This window comes from Gorilla gorilla, chromosome 2 (genome assembly GCF_029281585.2).
Source record: "Gorilla gorilla gorilla isolate KB3781 chromosome 2, NHGRI_mGorGor1-v2.1_pri, whole genome shotgun sequence".
In the NCBI taxonomy this organism is placed as follows: Eukaryota; Metazoa; Chordata; class Mammalia; order Primates; family Hominidae; genus Gorilla; species Gorilla gorilla.
The window spans coordinates 195,376,015-195,395,469 of NC_086017.1; the positions used below are offsets into that span (position 1 = coordinate 195,376,015).

Sequence of the window (19,455 nt, forward strand, 5' to 3'; positions counted from 1 at the left end):
CCCGCCACCATGCCTGGCTAATTTTTGTATTTTTGGTAGAGACGGGGTTTCACCATGTTGGCCAGGCTGGTCTCGAACTCCTGACCTCGTGATCCACCCACCTCGGCCTCCCAAAGTGCTGGAATTACAGACATGAGCCACTGCACCCGGCTGACACCCTTCTTGAGAGAAAGATGAAAGAAAGAAAGAAAGAAAGAAAGAAAGAAAGAAAGAAAGAAAGAAAGAAAGAAAGAAAAGAAAAGAAAGAAAGGAAAGAAAAGAGAGAGAGAAAGAAAGAGAGAGAGAGAAAGAAAGAAAGAGAGAAAGAGAAAGAAATGGATTATGTGTTTGCTACCCATTCAAGCCTTCTCAGGTCAAATTGTTGTACTTTCTCAGTGGGGGTGGAGGATGGGGAGAGGAAGATGAAGCGCACTCTCTTTTCCTTTTTTTTTTTTTTTTTTTTTGAATTGTAAAACACTAGGCACTTTTCAGTGCAGCAGACTGCAATAACACCAGGCCTGATTAAGGAATGACAATATGGAAGGCAGATGGCAGATGCATGGGTGCCACACTATTGCTTTTCAGTTAAATATTGCTTGGTGTTAGTTTTTTTTTCTCCTTGTAATTCTCCCAAATAAAACGGTTTGCTTTCCCCAAGTTAGAAGTGTTAGCACGTCTTTTCTTTAAATATCTGTGCATGGCTGTTTTTTTCCCTGCCAATTTGTCACCATCTGTAACCCTCCCTTTATGAGACGATCTGATGACAGCAGTTATCTTGGAGAGTAGAAGTGTGGTCTTGAAGCGCCATGGAAGAGTAGAGTCAGGGTAGGCTGTGTGTGTGTGGAGTGTATGCTCCCCCTGCACTTGGTGTGTGTACATACAGAAACACAGCGTGCGTGTGTGTTGGCTCTGGGTGTGTTGTGCTTGTGTACACTGTGTGTGAGTATGCAATGTGTGTACATTCTGTGGGCATCTCGTGTGTGTGTGGACTGTGTGCTGGGCGTCGTGCCTGCCCGTGTCCTTGGCGTCTATGCGCTCTCTGCACATAGGTAGGTACCATAGGTAGGTACCACGTGCACACCCTGAATGTGAGTGAACTGCCTGTGTGCTCTGTATTTGCCGGCTGAAGAGGGGCTGTGTGGACTACTGGGGGAAGACGTTCCTCAGGAGGGCATAATTTCTCTAAAGTGCTTAACGGGGATGGAGAGAGCCTGAAATTTGGGGGGAAGTAGGCCAAGGAGTATTAGCAACGTCTGGGCCTGGTTGAATTTCATTACTTTTCCTAGGAAAGTAAATTATGGGTGGCTTGAAGGAGGGTGCTGCTGAGATGGGGGGCGGACCATGAAGCGTGGAGGGGTCTCCGGTGTTGCTGGAGGGCAGCTGGAGCCTGCGGAGAGCCTCGGCGCGCTCCTCCCTCTCCCCCACCCTCCCCCCACCCCGGGCGGGGCTCCGCGTGGGGCGGTGGACTCGGGCGGGGGGGGGGGGTGCGGCCGCGGCCGAGCGGGGGTGCTGCGCGGCGGCCGTGATGGCTGGTGACGGCGGGGCCGGGCAGGGGACCGGGGCCGCGGCCCGGGAGCGGGCCAGCTGCCGGGAGCCCTGAATCACTGCCTGGCCCGACTCCACCATGAACGTCGCGCTGCAGGAGCTGGGAGCTGGCAGCAACGTGAGTGGGGGCCCCGGGCTCCACGGGAGGGGACTGGGTGGAGGGGGACGAGGCAGAGGGGTCGGCCGCGGAGGGGCAGGCGGTGCCCGGCTCGCGGAGGTAGGGCTGCCTGCCGGGCCTGGTGGAGCGGTGATAGAGAGACCCCAGGCCCGAGAGCAGGGCAGGTGGAAAGGGAAGGGCCCTCTTAGCAGCGGGGAGGGGTCCGCGAGGCAGGGAGCACTGGGGCAGGGTCGTGGGCAAATAGCCCTCTCTGCCTGACCTCGGTTGGCAACCCCGACTGTCTGGCAGATGGTGGAGTACAAACGGGCCACGCTTCGGGATGAAGACGCACCCGAGACCCCCGTAGAGGGCGGGGCCTCCCCGGACGCCATGGAGGTGGGCAAGGGGGCTTCCCCTTTCTCACCAGGCCCCAGCCCTGGCATGACGCCTGGCACACCCAGGAGCTCTGGGCTGTTCTGGAGGGTCACCTGCCCCCACCTCCGCTCCATCTCTGGCCTCTGCTCTAGGACTATGGTGAGGCGATGCTAAGCCATGACGTTGCACAAAACAGACTCAGGGCTCAACTCACCGGCTGGCCTCATTGCCCCCGGGCCCAAAGTTAACCCTGTGGCTCTGAAAACTGCCTGTGGCTTCACCCTCTGGTAATCTTGGATCCCTGCCCTGCATCTCAGTCACTCTCTGTCCCCCTGTGTTCCCCAGGTGGGATTCCAGAAGGGGACAAGACAGCTGTTAGGCTCACGCACGCAGCTGGAGCTGGTCTTAGCAGGTGTCTCTCTACTGCTGGCTGCACTGCTTCTGGGCTGCCTTGTGGCCCTAGGGGTCCAGTACCACAGAGGTAGGTGGGCCCACACTCTTCATCAGTATTCATAACTAGGGGTTCTGGAGGCCTAAGGGCCTCTAAGATTTTCACTTGTGGGAACCAAGCCTTCCCTGCAGAAAAGCCCCCCGGCTTTGCTTTCTCTTCCCAACCTTCCTGCTGTCATGGCCCTTGCAAAGAGTTTGCCTCTTCCAGACAGACAGACTGACAGTCTCCTACCCTCCGGCTGTGTTCCCTACCACAGACCCATCCCACAGCACCTGCCTTACAGAGGCCTGCATTCGAGTGGCTGGAAAAATCCTGGAGTCCCTGGACCGAGGGGTGAGCCCCTGTGAGGACTTTTACCAGTTCTCCTGTGGGGGCTGGATTCGGAGGAACCCCCTGCCCGATGGGCGTTCTCGCTGGAACACCTTCAACAGCCTCTGGGACCAAAACCAGGCCATACTGAAGCACCTGCTTGGTGAGTGGGGCTGTTAGGGAGGCCTTGGGCCACCTATGTGCCTTGTGCCCAGCATAGGGCCTGGCACTTAGCAAATAGTCAGTGTCCACGAATGAGGAAGTGGATGGTTCTGTGAACACTCCAGAGGGTGGGGAGGCAGAGAGCAGGGGACTGTTGAGAAGTGCGGATGGGTTTGATGGGGGCAGAGCTCTGGGTATAATGGAGGGCCGCTTCTCTGCACTCTGTTTGGAGCACTGTCGTGGTGTGGTAGACACCAGGGAGCCTGTACTGCTTAGATATCCTTGGGTCTCCATGGACAGGGAGAGGAAGCCACGGCTTGCTGTTTCAGACACTCTTCCTGGGTCTGTGTTAGCAGGACTGCTCATTGACAAGGCAAGGAGAGAAACCGAGCAAGGGCCAGGGACTCCCCCTCAGCAGTTAACATAATTGCCACCTGGATCCTGTGTTTTGCCCCACAGAAAACACCACCTTCAACTCCAGCAGTGAAGCTGAGCGGAAGACACAGCGCTTCTACCTATCTTGCCTACAGGTGGAGCGCATTGAGGAGCTGGGAGCCCAGCCACTGAGAGACCTCATTGACAAGGTAGGGCCACTGAGCCGGTTGAGGGCAGGGGAGCAGGAGAGGCCTTGAGAGAGGAGATGGCCCAGGAACGCTTTGGGAGCTCCTGCACTAATCATTCCACTTATGGTCTCTACATAGATTGGTGGTTGGAACATTACGGGGCCCTGGGACCAGGACAACTTTATGGAGGTGTTGAAGGCAGTAGCAGGGACCTACAGGGCCACCCCATTCTTCACCGTCTACATCAGTGCCGACTCTAAGAGTTCCAACAGCAATGTTATCCAGGTGATGAGCTGGGAAAGGGTGGGGAGAGACTTAGGGACACTTTGCTGAGCCCAGACTTCCCTCTCCTGTGACAGGCAGGCTGGGCTGACCCCCCAGCCCCACCTCTACCCCTGCTCGGGAATTCAGGTTCCCATGGTGGGGAAAGCGAGGGGCTCACCTCCTTTCCTTGACATTGCAGGTGGACCAGTCTGGGCTCTTTCTGCCCTCTCGGGATTACTACTTAAACAGAACTGCCAATGAGAAAGTAAGGAACATCTTCCGAACCCCCATCCCTACCCCTTGCTGAGCTGGGCTGATCCCTGTTGACTTTTCCCTTTGCCAAGGGTCAGAGCAGGGAAGGTGAGCCTATCCTGTCACCTAGTGAACAAACTGCCCCTCCTTTCTTTCTTCTTTTCTTCCTCCCTCCCTCCCTCCCTTTCTTCCCCTTTTCCTTCCTTCCTTCCTCTTATTCTTCTAGTAGGTTTCATAGACACCTACTGTGTGCCAGGTCCAGTGGGGGAATTCTGAGATATAAGTTTCTGAGCCATCGCCACAGGAAGCGTCCAGTGTCGATGGGTTCATGGACCTAGATAGCTGAGAACAAAGCTCACAAGAGGGTCCTGAGGATTCAGGAGAGACTTACGGAGCCAGCAAAGTCTTCCTGAAGAGATTGCATTTGAGCCAGGTCCTGTAGAATACATAGGAGTGGATGAGGGCATGCTGGGTAGAAAGAAGTTTAGGCCAGGTGCGGTGGCTCACGCCTGTAGTCCCAGCACTTTGGGAGGCCGAGGTGGGTGGATCACGAGGTCAGGAGTTCGAGACCAGCCTGGCCAACATGGTGAAACCCCGTCTCTACCAAAAATACAAAAATTAGCCAGGCATGGTGCACTCCAGCCTGGGTGACGGAGAGAGACTCCGACTCAAAAAAAAAGAAAAAGAAAGAAGGAACAGTTTAAACAAAAGTGTTGATGAGGCTGAGCACAGTGGCTCACACTTGTAATCCCCGCACTTTGGGAGGCTGAGGCCGGCGGATCACTTGAGGTTAGGAGTTCAAGACCAGGCTGGCCTACATGGTGAAAACCTGTCTCTACTAAAAATACAAAAATTAGCCAGGCATGGTGGTGTGCACCTGTAATCGCAGCTACTTGGGAGGCTGAGGCAAAGAGAATCGCTTGAATCCAGGAGGCAGAGGTTGCAGTGAGCTGAGATGGCACCACTGCACTCCAGCGTGGGCAACAGAACAAGACTTCATCTCAAAAAAAAAAAAAAAGTGTTGACAAGGGAAAGGCTAGGTGTGTCTGGACCATGGCAAGGGGTCCACTGTGGTAAAATATAGAACTCAAGGCAGATGAGAAGCTGGAGAGGTGGGCAGGAGTGGGTTATGGAGGGGACCTTGAATAGCACACTGCAGAGTTTATTCTGTAGCTCCCGGAGAGCCATTGCATGCTCCAAAGTAGGGAGGGAGCGCAGTGCTTTGGGAAGTCAGTTTGTTTGGGGTATGAAAAGTAGATGTGAGAAAGAAAGCCTGGAGATGAATTAAGCGCGTCTGCGGTACTCCGTGCTCTGAGTCAGGAAGGTCCCAAATGAAAGAGGTGGCAGAAGGAATGGTAGGAAGGGGAGGATGTAAGCGATATCATCAAGTCAGAATCATGAGTTCTTGGTGTCCGGATGTTAGAGGAGGGAAGAGGTGAAGATGGCTGAAGCTGTACACTTTCATGATGGTGGAATGGAGGGGTCCCTTGGGAATTAGGGGTGTCTCTAGGAAGAACCAGCTTAGGGTACATTGAGAAAGAGGAGACCGTGCAACGTCACAGGAATAGGAGAGACTTTGGAGTCAGACCTGGATTTCAGTCTCAGCTCTGCTGCTTGGTGCAAGTTGATTAATCTCTCTGAGGCTGTTCCCTCATCCGTAAACAGGGGATCATAGCATCAACCTCATACGGCGTTTGGAGTAGGTTAGGGGTACAGACTTATGCTCCTGCATGTGGCAGATGCTCAATCAGGGTGTGGGAGCTGCTCCTTTTAGACATGTGAGTTTGATGGGACCTGGGCACCTTACATACAGAGAGGTCAGCAGGCAGCTGGGAAAGCTGTGTGGAGTCCTGAAGAGAGAATAAGCCTGAAAGGACCCAGAGGCCTGAGGGGCGTCTCCTTAGAAACCTAACCAGGCCAGGCAGGGTGTCTGTAATCCAAATACTTTGGGAGGCCAAGGCGACCTGATTACTTGAGGTCAGGAGTTTGAGACCAGCTGGCCAACATGGTGAAACCCCATCTCTACTAAAAATACAAAAATTGGGCCGGGTGTGGTGGCTCTCGCCTGTAATCCCAGCACTTTGGGAGGCCAAGGCAGGTGGATCACTTGAGGTCAGGAGTTTGAAACCAGCCTAACCAACATGGTGAAACCCCATCTCTACTAAAAATACAAAAATTAGCCCGACGTGGTGGCGGGTGCCTGTAATCCCAGCTACTTGGAAGGCTGAGGCAGGAGAATCGCTTGAACCTGGGAGGTGGAAGTTGCAGTGAGCTGAGATGGCACCACTGCACTCCAGCCTGGGCAACAGAGCAAGACTCTGTCTCAAAAAAAAAAAAAAAGAAAGAAAAGAAAAAAGAAACCTAAACAAAGGCTTTGAAGAGGTGAGACAGGAGGAGGACAGAGAAAGGACAGAAGGAGATCCTTGTATTTTAAGGGCAGTGGGAGAGTCAGCAAAAGAGATTGCTGTGGAGTAGGACAACCATTTGTCCTTCTGTCATTCATTCAGAAACATCTGCTGAGCATCCCTTGGCCAGACCTTCCTCTAGGCATATGGTGAACAAGACACTTCTACTACCCTCTGAGTGGGGGAGAAGGCATAAAACAGTTCGCTACACAGTTGTCCTGTTTCCAGTTGTTGGGACTATTATAGAGGAGAAGCATAGGGTTCTGAGAGCAAGTGTGACCAGGAACCTGCCTAGTTCCAGGGTGTGGATAGGCTGCAATGAAGGGAGAGGGCTCTACAAAGGCAATAGGTTATGCAAAGGCTCCAAGGTGGGAAGGCATATGGCCAGCCCACTGGCCATTCTCAATGGGAGAGGGAGCAGGAGGGGCATGCGGGCCAAGGCCTTCTGGACAGGTCCATAGCCTCACACTATGCAGGAGCATTGTGGGCCAAATTTAGGATTCATCCCAAAAGAAATGGAAAGGGAAACTCAAAAGTGATGTGAACAGATGTGTGATTTTGACATCATCTGAGTCAGGGGAGGAGATAATTTTTACAATTTGGGAGAGAACCACATCCTTCAACCCTTTGGAAGGGGCAAGAGGAAAGATTTTGGTTTGGCTGTCAGCATGTCACTGGTTGCCTTCAGGAAGCCTCCTGTGCTGGGATCTAGAGAAAGATGCAACACAAAAGGTTAAGATAGGATGAAAACTAAGAGTAGGCTGGGTGCAGTGGCTCACGCCTGTGGCCCCAGCACTTTGGGAGGCTGAGGTGGGCAGATTACCTGAGGTCAGGAGTTCGAGACCAGCTTGGCCAACATGGCGAAACACTGTCTCTACTAAAAATACAAAAATTAGCCAGGCGTGGTGGCCCGCGCCTGTAATCCCAGCCACTGGGGAGGCTGAGGCAGGAGAATCGCTTGAACCCAGGAGGCGGAGGTTGCAGTGAGCCGAGATCACACACCTGCACTTCAGCCTGGGCAACAGAGGGAGACGCCATCTCAAACAAACAACAACAACAAAAAAACTAAGAGTAAAGCAGGGTTCAGGAGAGTCTCAAAAGTAAGCACTAAGCTGAAGGTGAGGAGGTAGGGAGAGAAGGGGTAAGGTGAGATCACTGGTTTAGCTAACCATCCCCCTCAGGAGCTGGGATGACTGGGATTGGTACTCAAACCTCTTCCTCTGATGCCAGCAGCAAGTAAGAGGAGAGGTGAGAGACAGGAGGAATTTGAAATACACAGAATGAATATTAAGGGATCTAAAACTTCTTGGTAAGTAGAAGAAGAGATGGCCTTTGGCGATTAGTGGAGCCCAGGTGGGACTTCAGGTTGAGTGGGAAGTGGTTTCTGGGAGGAGGGTTAAGGGAATTGGCACAGAGCAGTGTTGAGTGTCTGTTTGCACGTTTTCATTCTGTTATTCAACAGATATTTATTGAGCACCTACTCTGTGGCAGACAGCTGTGCTTGGGTCTGAAATTACAGTGGTGAACAAAGCAAACCCAGCCCTGCCTTCATGGAGCCTCAGGGCCAGCAGGGGTGAGGCCACATGAGTTTGTACTGGACCCGAGAAGGGCCAGGGCCACCATGGCCCTGGGGTCATCAGGCCTGGGCCACATTCTCACTCTGCCATCTGCTAGTTTGTGATGGAAGTCAAGCCGTGTCATCTTCCCAAGCTTCTGCCCTGGGGTGTGAAATGGGACTCATCTTCACTTCATCAAGTTGCTGTGCGGGGAGGAAAAGATACACTGTATGGAAAGCCTCTAATAGAGAGTCTGATGTATGTCTGCAGAAGTGGTCACTAAATATTTCTTCTCCATGCTTTTCTCTCCCTTGGAGACCAGCGGGTAGTGGAGAAAGCAGCTAGCTTGAGGCCTGGCAGGATGGGAGGTAATAGAGGCCTGAGGACACCATGGCCCCGATCCCCTTTGAGGTCCAGTCAGCTGTTCAGTGAAGGCACATGGTCACTGATGGGCTGGGACAACTAGCAGGGATCTAGGAAATGAGAAGGCAAAGCAGTATGGGAAGCAGGCCCATCTGCTGGACAGACATTTGCAGAGCACTTACTCTGTGTTCTAGTCCCTAGAGACAGCAGTGAGTAAGCTGCTGTAACTTGGAACAATGCTCTGCTGGAACTCACCTTCTCCTTGGAGAAACAGATGATAAACAAGTACAGAAGTAAGTAAACATGGCCGGGTGCAGTGGCTCACGCCTGTAATCCCAGCACTTTGAGAGGCCGAGGCGGGCAGATCACCTGAGGTCAGGAGTTCGAGACCAGCCTGGCTAACATGGTGAAACCCCGTCTCTACTAAAAATACAAAAAATTAGCCAGGCGTGGTGGCACACGCCTGTAGTCCCAGCTACTCAGGAGGCTGCAGCAGGAGAATCGCTTGAACCCAGGAGGTGGAGGTTGCAGTGAGCCAAGATCGTGCCACTGCACTCCAGCCTGGGCAACAGAGTGAGACTCCATCTCAAAAAAAAAAAAAAGAAGAAGAAGAGGTAAGTAAACAATACTTAGCCAATGGCGGTAAGCAGTGTGTCAGAAATGAAACAGGTCATCCAGAAAGGCTTCCAGAAGGATCAAGCAGAAGAGATATTGGGCAGAGGTGGTGGTAAGAACAGATCTCAGCCTTGGGCAGGACTTGTTGCTGGGCTCTGAGGATCACCCGGGCCTTGACAGGTGCTCACTGCCTATCTGGATTACATGGAGGAACTGGGGATGCTGCTGGGCGGGCGGCCCACCTCCACGAGGGAGCAGATGCAGCAGGTGCTGGAGTTGGAGATACAGCTGGCCAACATCACAGTGCCCCAGGACCAGCGGCGCGACGAGGAGAAGATCTATCACAAGATGAGCATTTCAGAGCTGCAGGTGGGGCAGGCAGGGGACTGGAGACAACTGAGAGGGGCCAGCCTTGGCACGGACCACCCAGCTTCCCTCCATGCCATCTCCCCAAGGCAGCCAGTCCTTTCCTCATTCCCTTGCTTTTCTGTGCTCCCCAGCTGCACTGCTGCTGTCCTGGGGAAAAAAAATGGTGTCCATTTAGGCCACCTCTCACTGGGTCATCCTTTGGTCCCTTTCTTGCCTGGGGATGCATGGAGGGATTGTGTTAAAAATGTATAACAGTTTGTATGAGATGTCCACAAAGCAATCAGAATAGGCTGGGCATGGTGGCTGACATCTGTAATCCCAGCATTTTGGGAGGCCGAGGCAGGTGGATCGCCTGAGGTCGGGAGTTCAAGACCAGCCTAGCCAACATGGTGAAACCCCATCTCTACTAAAAATAAAAAATTAGCCGGGTGTGGTGGCACATGCCTGTAATCCCAGCTACTCAGGAGGCTGAGGTAGAAGAATCGCTTGAACCCGGGAGGCGGAGGTTGCAGTGAGCTGAGATCGCGCCATTGCACTCCAGCTTGGGTGACAAGAGCGAAACTCCATCTCAAAAAAAAAAAAAAAAAAAAATAGAAGTGAAAGTTTCCACTGGGGGACCCGTACTGTTCCAGGCCATTAACACTTTAGATGTTGGATTATGGAAAAGTTGGGATGGAGTGTGGTTCTGGAGGAGAAGCCAGTACGTGCAGGGTGTTGGGAGTGTTATTTTATCAATTGTTAGGAAAATATTTGAATATCTAGGCCCCAGCTGAATGTCACATGTAGTGGTTATCCTTGTATAATAAGTGGTTGGGCTCCCAGATTGGAGGTGCCCAGGCCTGGAAAAGGGTATATTACAGGAAGGATACACCATGAAGCCAGTAGTTGTTGCTATGGCAATGGGAAGGGCTCCCAGGCTACAGCATACAGTGGGGGAGGGTTCTGCTGGAAGCGAGTCGGGCAGGCAAGGCCTGAGATTTTTTTCTGTCAGGCTCTGGCGCCCTCCATGGACTGGCTTGAGTTCCTGTCTTTCTTGCTGTCACCATTGGAGTTGAGTGACTCTGAGCCTGTGGTGGTGTATGGGATGGATTATTTGCAGCAGGTGTCAGAGCTCATCAACCACACGGAACCAAGGTGTGGGGGTAGCCCAGGGTGAGGGTGGGTTCTGTGGAGGTCTCCAGCAAGGCTGGGCATAGTGGACAGGCCCAACCACACAGAACAACATTTGATAATGCTATGGGCCTTCCAAACATTGAATCAGAATGTCTATGGGCTTTTCCTCCACGCTAGGGTTGCAGGGTGCTCCCTGTGATCTCTGTCCCCACACTGCTCTCCAACCTGACCTCTACAGGCAGGTGTGTGGCCCCGGGACCAAAGAGGAACCCTGGGACAGCTTCCACATATGCCTCTCGGGACTCCTGCAACTTGCATGTTCCTGGGGGCTGGTTTGAGGGGTGGGAAGGGCATCCCACCTGCCCTTTTCTTATTTTCTGGTCTGGTTGTCAGCATCCTGAACAATTACCTGATCTGGAACCTGGTGCAAAAGACAACCTCAAGCCTGGACCGACGCTTTGAGTCTGCACAAGAGAAGCTGCTGGAGACCCTCTATGGCACTAAGAAGGTGGGCTTTCTGATTTTGCCTCCACATTCTGATCCAGTCTAGCCGATGCTGCATACCTTCAGTGTGTCAGGCACCATGTGCCTCATGGTGCACAGGTGCATAGTATGGAGCGCAGAATTTGGAAGCAAGCCGACTTGCGTTCCAATCACAACTCATTCATTTTCTAGCCTGTAGGACCTTGGGAAGATCACCTAGCCTCTCTGACTCTCCGTTTCCTGCTCTGTAAAGCAGGAATAACTTGGAGGGTTGTCAGGAAGAGTGTTAGCTGAGTTAATGTAAGTGAAGCACCTGCACAGTACATGGTATGTATAGGCACTCGGCTTTGATGAGGAGGATGGAGAGGATATAATAAATAAATGAGTATTCAGTTTCAAGATGCCCCATTAAGTGGGGGGAGTGGACATGTAAACAAATACATTATATTTTGTGGTGATAACTGCTCACACTGAGTGAAAGACTTTTGTGCTATAGGACAGAGGTGGGACAGCACATTTCACCTGGGGGGATGGTGGGGAAGGGCATCAGAGAAGCCTTCTCTGAGAGGTGCCATGTGATGGAAAAGTTCACCAAGAAAGCCGGGGAGAAGGGCATTCCAGGGACAAGGAACGGCATGTGCAAATTCCTAGAGGCCAAAAGGAGCATGGTGGCTTTACACAGGTTCTGGCATGAACTTGAGAAGAGGGCAAATGAGAGACGGGGTTTGGTAAGGTGGGCATGGGGCACTTGGGAAGGGACCTGAATATTGTATTGGGAAGCCCGGCCTTGATTCTTTCACAGATGGGGCTCCATGGGAGTAGCCATGGAGAGGAGAAACACAGTTGGGTTATGTATGAAATGATATTTCTGGTGGCTAAATGGAAGATGGAGGGGAGCAGCAGGGAAGCGGGGATGAGAATGGAGTCAGGGTGTCCAGTTAAGAGGCAATTGCAGGCCAGGCTTGGTGTCTCATGCCTGTAATCCCAGCACTTTGGGAAGCCAAGGCAGGTGGGTCACCTGAGGTCAGGAGTTCAAGACCAGCCTTGCCAACACGGTGAAACCCCATCTCTACTAAAAATACAAAAAATTAGCTGGGCGTGGTGGCAAGCAACTGTAATCCCAGCTACTCGGGAGGCTGAAGCAGGAGAATCACTCAAACCTGGAGGTTGCAGTGACCTAAGACTGCGTCATTGCACTCCAGCCTGGGCTACAAGAGCAAAACTCTGTTTAAAAAAAAAAAAAAAAAAAAAAGGCAATTGCAGACTGAGTGTGGTGGCTCGTGCCTGTAATCAGCATTTTGGGAGGCTGAGGTGGGTGGAGTGCTTGAGCTCAGGAGTTCAAGATGATAGTGTTATAGGTCAGGGAAGTGGTAATCATTTTCCCCGTCCACTTGAGTGGATGGGAAAGATGATTAAGAAATCAAAGCAGGCAGGGCGCCGTAGCTCATGCCTGTAATCCCAGCACTTTGGGAGGCCAAGGTGGGCGGATCACTTGAAGTAAGGAGTTCAAGACCATCCTGGCTAACACGGTGAAACCCCGTCTCTACTGAAAATACAAAAAATTTAGCCGGGCGTGGTGGCGGGTGCCTTTAGTCTCAGCTACTCGGGAGGCTGAGGCAGGAGAATGGCGTGAACCCGGGAGGTGGAGCTTGCAGTGAGCTGAGATCGCACCACTGCACTCCAGTCTGGGTGACAGAGTGAGACTCCATCTCAAAAAAAAAAAAAAAAAAAAAAAGTCAAAGTAGTAGAAACTGCTGATAGACTGAATGTGGGGGTTAGGGAGATGGAGGAAGCTGAGTGACTCCCAGGTTTCTTGCATGGGGGACTGACTGGATATAAAATTAGTTGTGGGCCGGGCACGGTGGCTCATGCCTTTAATCCCAGCACTTTGGGAGGCCAAAGCGGGCAGATCGCTTGAGCTCAGGAGTTCAAGACCAGCCTGGGAAACATAGTGAGACCCCTTCTGTACTAAAAATACAAAAGAAAATAGCTGGGTGTGGTGACACGTGCCTGGGGTCCCAGCTACTCGAGAGGCTGAGGTGGGAGGATCGCTTGAGCCCTGGGGACAGAGGTTGCAGTGAGCAGTGATTGCACCACTATACTCCAGCCTGGGTGACAGAGCAAGACCCTGTCTCAAAAAAAGACAGATGTGGCACTGAGCAAACCCAGGACTCTTGTCCAGAGCTGAGAAGGGCTGCTAGCCCCAGTGACAGAGAAAGGCCCTCTGACTGGAGGACACAGCCATCTCTGGGGTCCTGGCTCTTTGTCCTTTAACAGTCCTGTGTGCCGAGGTGGCAGACCTGCATCTCCAACACGGATGACGCCCTTGGCTTCGCTTTGGGGTCCCTCTTTGTGAAGGCCATGTTTGACCGGCAAAGCAAAGAAATTGTGAGTCTACAAGATTCTTTCAACACTATGCCCTCAAAATTGACTGTTCATGTATGTGCAGACATATAGAAAAACAACGGGAGCCAGGCGCGGTGGCTCACGCCTGTAATCCCAGCACTTTGGGAGGCCAAGGCGGGTGAATCATGGGGTCAGGAGTTCGAGACCAGCCTGGCCAACATGGTGAAACCCGGTCTCTACTAAAAATACAAAAAATTAGCCGGGCGTGGTGGCGGGTGTCTGTAATCCCAGCTACTTGGGAGGCTGAGGCAGGAGAATCACTTGAATCCAGGAGGCGGAGGTTGCAGTGAGCCGAGATCGCGCCAGTGCACTCCAGCCTGGGCGACAGAGCAAAACTCTGTCTCAAAAAAAAAAAAAAGAAAAGAAAAGAAAAGAAAAACAACTGGATGTAAATTGATGAACAAATGAAGTAGTGCTGCTTTGGGCAGTGGGATTATAAGAGTCCTTTAAAGTTGTCTATGTGTTTATGTTTAACTATATAACTAGAAGAAATATTTATTTATTAGGATATGATAATGGATGTGCTTAAAGTATTACCTGTAAGGATGTTTATGGTTTTTATGGCAATGTTGTTCATAATGCAGAATATGAGAACAGGTTAAATGTCCAACTATAGGGTAAAGGAAAAATAAATTGTGGTTAGGATGGGTTGTGAGGATCCTTAAATGGCTGATATATCTTTCAGCAAAAAAAGTAGGTTACAAAAAATATATACCTTATACAACATAATTCCATATTTTATATGCATATCAGGGGAGGGAAAAACTCTAGAAGTGGGTAATCAAAATGTTAAAAGAACTTATCTATGAATGAGTGCTTTATAACTGGTCTGTTCTTCAATTCTCAATTTTCCAAATTTTCTGTGAATGTCCTCTTTTCATAATCAGATAAAAATCATTGCACTAGGCTGGGCATGGTGGCTCACGCCTGTAATCCCAGCACTTTGGGAGGCTGAGGCGGGTGGATCACGTGGTCAGGAGTTCAAGACCAACCTGGCCAGGAGTTCAAGACCAACCTGGCCAAGATGGTGAAACCCCGGCTCTACTAAAAATACAAAAATTACCCGGGCGTGGTGGCGGGAGCCTGTAATCCTAGCTACTTGGGAGGCTGAGGCAGGAGAATCGCTTGAACTCAGGAGGCGGAGGTTGCAGTGAGCCGAGACTGCGCCACTGCACTCCATCCTAGGTGACACAGCCAGACTCTGTCTCGAAAAAAAAAAATCATTGCACTATATTAAATTATAATTTGATGAACTTATTGTCAATTAAAATGTTTATTTAATTAAGAAAAAAGCCAGCCACAATCCCAGTACCTTTACAAATGGTGTTTCCTTCTCATCGTCTCCAGGTGCTCAGCCGTATTTCTTTAGTCTAGACGTTCCCATTTCCCCTGGGTGGACGCGGATGGGGCACCAAGGGTGGATGGGTGGGGGCAGGGATGCATTCAGTGCAGGGGAAGGCTGACTTTGCCTCCTGCCTCCCAGGCAGAGGGGATGATCAGCGAAATCCGGACCGCATTTGAGGAGGCCCTGGGACAGCTGGTTTGGATGGATAAGAAGACCCGCCAGGCAGCCAAGGAGAAAGTGAGCGGTGGCTAGGGTTGGGGCGCCATCTTGAGGTGGGGTTCAAGGATACAGTTTTGCTAGGAACCTGGGGAAGGAAACAAACCCTTAACCTGGTCTCTTCAGGCAGATGCCATCTATGATATGATTGGTTTCCCAGACTTTATCCTGGAGCCCAAAGAGCTGGATGATGTTTATGACGGGGTGAGTACCTACGCTCATCAGTACTGAACTTCAGCCCTGTAGAGGGCACTGTTCCCTGGGCTTAGTAATTGGGGCTCAAGCACTGGGAAAGAGGTGCTTGTCGGTTTCTTTTAGAGGCAGATGGAGGTAACCAGCATTGTTAAAATGTTGGCTCTGTGACAGGCTGCAGGCCAAACAGCAGTGAAATATAGTGTTAACGAGCCAAGATTTGGAGTCAAGCCTAATCAAATTCTGTTTCTACCCCTAACAAGATTTTGTTTGTAACCTTAACAAAATCTCTCTAGGCCTTGGTTTCATTTTCTGTAAAATGGGGGTCCTACTAGTGCCTTCCTCATAGGGTTGTTGTGAGATAAATGAATACAGTATGTAAAAAAACAGCACCCATAACATAAATGGCCTTTAAATATTGCCAATTATGGTTTACTAGATATTTTACAGTTGAGGAAACTGAGGTTTGGAGAGATACTAATGAGTAGCCAAACTGGGGCTATTATCTTTTCCAATGAATTCTCTTGCTCTCTTTCTACTTCCCACCTTTCCCACAGTACGAAATTTCTGAAGATTCTTTCTTCCAAAACATGTTGAATTTGTACAACTTCTCTGCCAAGGTTATGGCTGACCAGCTCCGCAAGCCTCCCAGCCGAGACCAGTGAGAATGACGGGGTGGACATAGACACTAGGGGCGGCAGGAGAGGTGGGGGAAGGTTTCCTGGGATGGGGGAAAAGGGTGGCAAGACTGGTCCCAGACCGGCGGCCCCATACCCTTGCAGGAGGTAGGGCAGGGCTGCTGGGAGGGGAGCAGTGTCAGGAGAGTCGGGAGCCTCAGCCTCTCACTCTTCCTCCGCCAGGTGGAGCATGACCCCCCAGACAGTGAATGCCTACTACCTTCCAACTAAGAATGAGATCGTCTTCCCCGCTGGCATCCTGCAGGCCCCCTTCTATGCCCGCAACCACCCCAAGTGTGTCTGAAGCAGGAGGGGCTGGGTGCTGGGGCCTGGGCCTGTGGCTGAGCTGGGAGCAGGGCTGGAGGTGGGATTCAGAAGTACCCCCACCATGTCCTCACTTGCTATTCCTCACCTACCAGGGCCCTGAACTTCGGTGGCATCGGTGTGGTCATGGGCCATGAGTTGACGCATGCCTTTGATGACCAAGGTAGGGGCCCATGGAGTCGTCCCCTCTAGCCTAGAATTCCCAGTGGCTCCTGCAAGGCCTTGGGACATTGATGTAGCCCCAAGGGCCCTGAAGTCTGTGGACCAGGACTGGTGGGGGCACTGCTGCCACCAAGAGATGAGCTCTGGTTTTGGCGGGGTGCAAAGGTGAGTTCTCCTCAGGGCGCGAGTATGACAAAGAAGGGAACCTGCGGCCCTGGTGGCAGAATGAGTCCCTGGCAGCCTTCCGGAACCACACCGCCTGCATGGAGGAACAGTACAATCAATACCAGGTCAATGGGGAGAGGCTCAACGGCCGCCAGACGCTGGGGGAGAACATTGCTGACAACGGGGGGCTGAAGGCTGCCTACAATGTGAGTGGCCTGACCAGCCCTCCAGCGGCTGAGGCCTGCTGGCCTGGGGTGAAAGGTGCTGGGTGGATGGGGGCAGGCCTGGATGGGCTTGCTGCCCACTCTTCTGTCCCCAGGCTTACAAAGCATGGCTGAGAAAGCATGGGGAGGAGCAGCAACTGCCAGCCGTGGGGCTCACCAACCACCAGCTCTTCTTCGTGGGATTTGCCCAGGTATCACCCTCTCGGAAGGCCTGGGGTCTGCCCCTTTGTCCTGCTCCCTCCTGAGTATGTCATTAGGAGAACTCTGGGGCACGCGTCAAAGGGGCTGGTGAATGGGGCAGAGGCTGGGGCATGAAAGGTGGGCTGGGAAGGCCCATGCCCAGAGCCTCCGGCCAGCCAGGGCCCACAAAGGCAGCCTGAAGAGGCCTGAGCGGGAGAATGCCTTGGTAGGATTTCGCATAGTTCAAAGGGCAAGGTTGTCGTGCTTGCGGGGCACAGGGTGGGGCAAAGGGTGGCGAAGGGGGCAAACGTTCATCCTCACGCTGTTCCTGTGAGGGAGACATGCAGGAAACTAAAGCTCGGGACGCAGAGTGGCCTGTCCGGGGCTGCCCAGGAATAGAGTAAGTGGCAGAGCAAGGACCCAGGCAGAGCCTCCGCTGGGCAGCCACAGCAGGCAGCTTCTGGGGCTCCGCTTTTTCCCCTCGTCATGTCCATGCTGGGCAACCCGATGTCCAGGGCAGTTTTGGAAGGAACTTGGGAGGGGCTGCAGCGGTGGTGGTTTGTGCCCCTGGGATGGCTGTAGCTGACTCTAAGGCCCGGCTCCACACTAGACACCATATGCCCCCATGTCTGTCCTGGCCCGCAGGTGTGGTGCTCAGTCCGCACACCAGAGAGCTCTCACGAGGGGCTGGTGACCGACCCCCACAGCCCTGCCCGCTTCCGCGTGCTGGGCACTCTCTCCAACTCCCGTGACTTCCTGCGGCACTTCGGCTGCCCTGTCGGCTCCCCCATGAACCCAGGGCAGCTGTGTGAGGTGTGGTAGACCTGGATCAGGGGAGAAATGGCCAGCTGTCACCAGGCCTGGGGCAGCTCTCCTGACAAAGCTGTTTGCTCTTGGGTTGGGAGGAAGCAAATGCAAGCTGGGCTGGGTCTAGTCCCTCCCCACCACAGGTGACATGAGTACAGACCCTCCTCAATCACCACATTGTGCCTCTGCTTTGGGGGTGCCCCTGCCTCCAGCAGAGCCCCCACCATTCACTGTGACATCTTTCCGTGTCACCCTGCCTGGAAGAGGTCTGGGTGGGGAGGCCAGTTCCCATAGGAAGGAGTCTGCCTCTTCTGGCCCCAGGCACACTCAGCCTGGCGGCCATGGGGCCTGCCGTGCCTGCCCCACTGTGACCCACAGGCCTGGGTGGTGTACCTCCTGGACTTCTCCCCAGGCTCACTCAGTGCGCACTTAGGGGTGGACTCAGCTCTGTCTGGCTCACCCTCACGGGCTACCCCCACCTCACCCTGTGCTCCTTGTGCCACTGCTCCCAGTGCTGCTGCTGACCTTCACTGACAACTCCTAGTGGAAGCCCAAGGGCCTCTGAAAGCCTCCTGCTGCCCACTGTTTCCCTGGGCTGAGAGGGGAAGTGCATATGTGTAGCGGGTACTGGTTCCTGTGTCTTAGGGCACAAGCCTTAGCAAATGATTGATTCTCCCTGGACAAAGCAGGAAAGCAGATAGAGCAGGGAAAAGGAAGAACAGAGTTCATTTTTACAGAAAAGAGGGTGGGAGGGTGTGGTCTTGGCCCTTATAGGACCCTGTGCCAATAAACAGACATGCATCCGTCAGCCTGTCTCTTCCTTCAGTCCTGTTTTCATGTATCCATTCACTCATTCCACCAGCGTCTACAGAGCAACTACTGTGTGCCAGCCACTGTCCTCAGTGCTCATTTACTCACTAGCAGATACAGGAGACTGAGATTTGAAGCCCAGAGAAGACAGAGAAAGAGAGGCAGGATGAAGGAATGGAAGGAAGTTGAGTCTGACTGGGCAGAATACATTGTCTGCTAACTGGTGGCCATAGCCCCATCCCCAGCTGTTCTACAGCTGGAAGGATTTGCTGCTTTCCTCCACTGGTGCGTGCAGCCAGGCCTGACACTCAGTGTGGGTAACTACTGGGCCAGGGTCAACTTGGAAGATGGGCGGCCCTTACCCTGCAGTGGTGGGAAGTCCTGGGCATATCACTCCCTGAGCTCCCAGAGCTCAAAGCCCTGGCCTCTGCTTGTAGCTGAAAAGACAAACATTTCCTTCTAGCCTCAAAGGCTCAGAGCTCCCAAGAGTCAGCCATTCCACCTACACACACTCATTAGGCCTACCAAGTGCCAGGCACAGAGACTGCATATATGGCCTCTACCCTCCAGAGTGAGGGAGGGAAAAGGAACGTTGATTGAATACCTCCTGTGTTCCAGGCACCTGTGCTAGGTGGCTCATTTCTTTATTCATTCATCCATTTATTAATTTATACATTCATAGGCTTATTTTCAAAAAAATATTGCTTTATCAACAATGTGTCAGGCACTGGTGATACAAAAATGAATAAGATAGGTGAGGTGGTGCACCTGTAGTCCCAGCTACTCGGGATGCTGAGGTGGGAGGATCACTTAAGCTCAGGAGTTCAAATCCAGCGTGGGCAACATAGCAAGACCTCATCTCTTAGGGAAAAAAAAAACAAAACTGATGAATGAGAAGTTTCTTCTTCCCTTAGGTGACTCTTCTTCTGTTGGCACTTTCGCCTTCATGAGCTCACCTAATCCTTGCAACAACCGCCCTTTATAAATACTCTAGTCTCCATTTTACAGATCTATCCCTAACTACTTCACTGCAGTCAAAGAGAGCT

The 19,455-nt window shown here is 52.4% G+C and overlaps 1 protein-coding gene across 3 annotated transcripts; it reads left to right on the forward strand.

Annotated features, from left to right (window-relative positions):
* Window positions 1-782: 782 nt before the first annotated feature.
* ECE2 (endothelin converting enzyme 2) lies at window positions 783-18,407 on the forward strand. 3 transcript variants are annotated; one of them, XM_004038119.5, is made up of 19 exons: window positions 783-1,642; window positions 1,931-2,155; window positions 2,342-2,477; window positions 2,704-2,919; window positions 3,378-3,502; window positions 3,620-3,766; window positions 3,945-4,010; window positions 9,117-9,305; window positions 10,297-10,439; window positions 10,812-10,926; window positions 13,179-13,289; window positions 14,791-14,889; window positions 14,995-15,072; window positions 15,618-15,721; window positions 15,921-16,031; window positions 16,157-16,224; window positions 16,404-16,594; window positions 16,708-16,803; window positions 17,438-18,407. In XM_004038119.5, exons 1-19 carry the CDS (start codon window positions 1,604-1,606, stop codon window positions 17,612-17,614), a joined length of 2,436 nt encoding a protein of 811 aa, XP_004038167.2. In that variant the 5' UTR covers window positions 783-1,603; the 3' UTR covers window positions 17,615-18,407. The 3 variants fall into 3 exon arrangements, with proteins under 3 accessions (XP_004038167.2, XP_004038166.2, XP_004038165.2); XM_004038118.5 differs by having other exon boundaries at window positions 785-1,642; window positions 1,931-2,017; XM_004038117.5 differs by lacking the exon at window positions 1,931-2,155 and having other exon boundaries at window positions 786-1,642.
* Window positions 18,408-19,455: the final 1,048 nt, after the last annotated feature.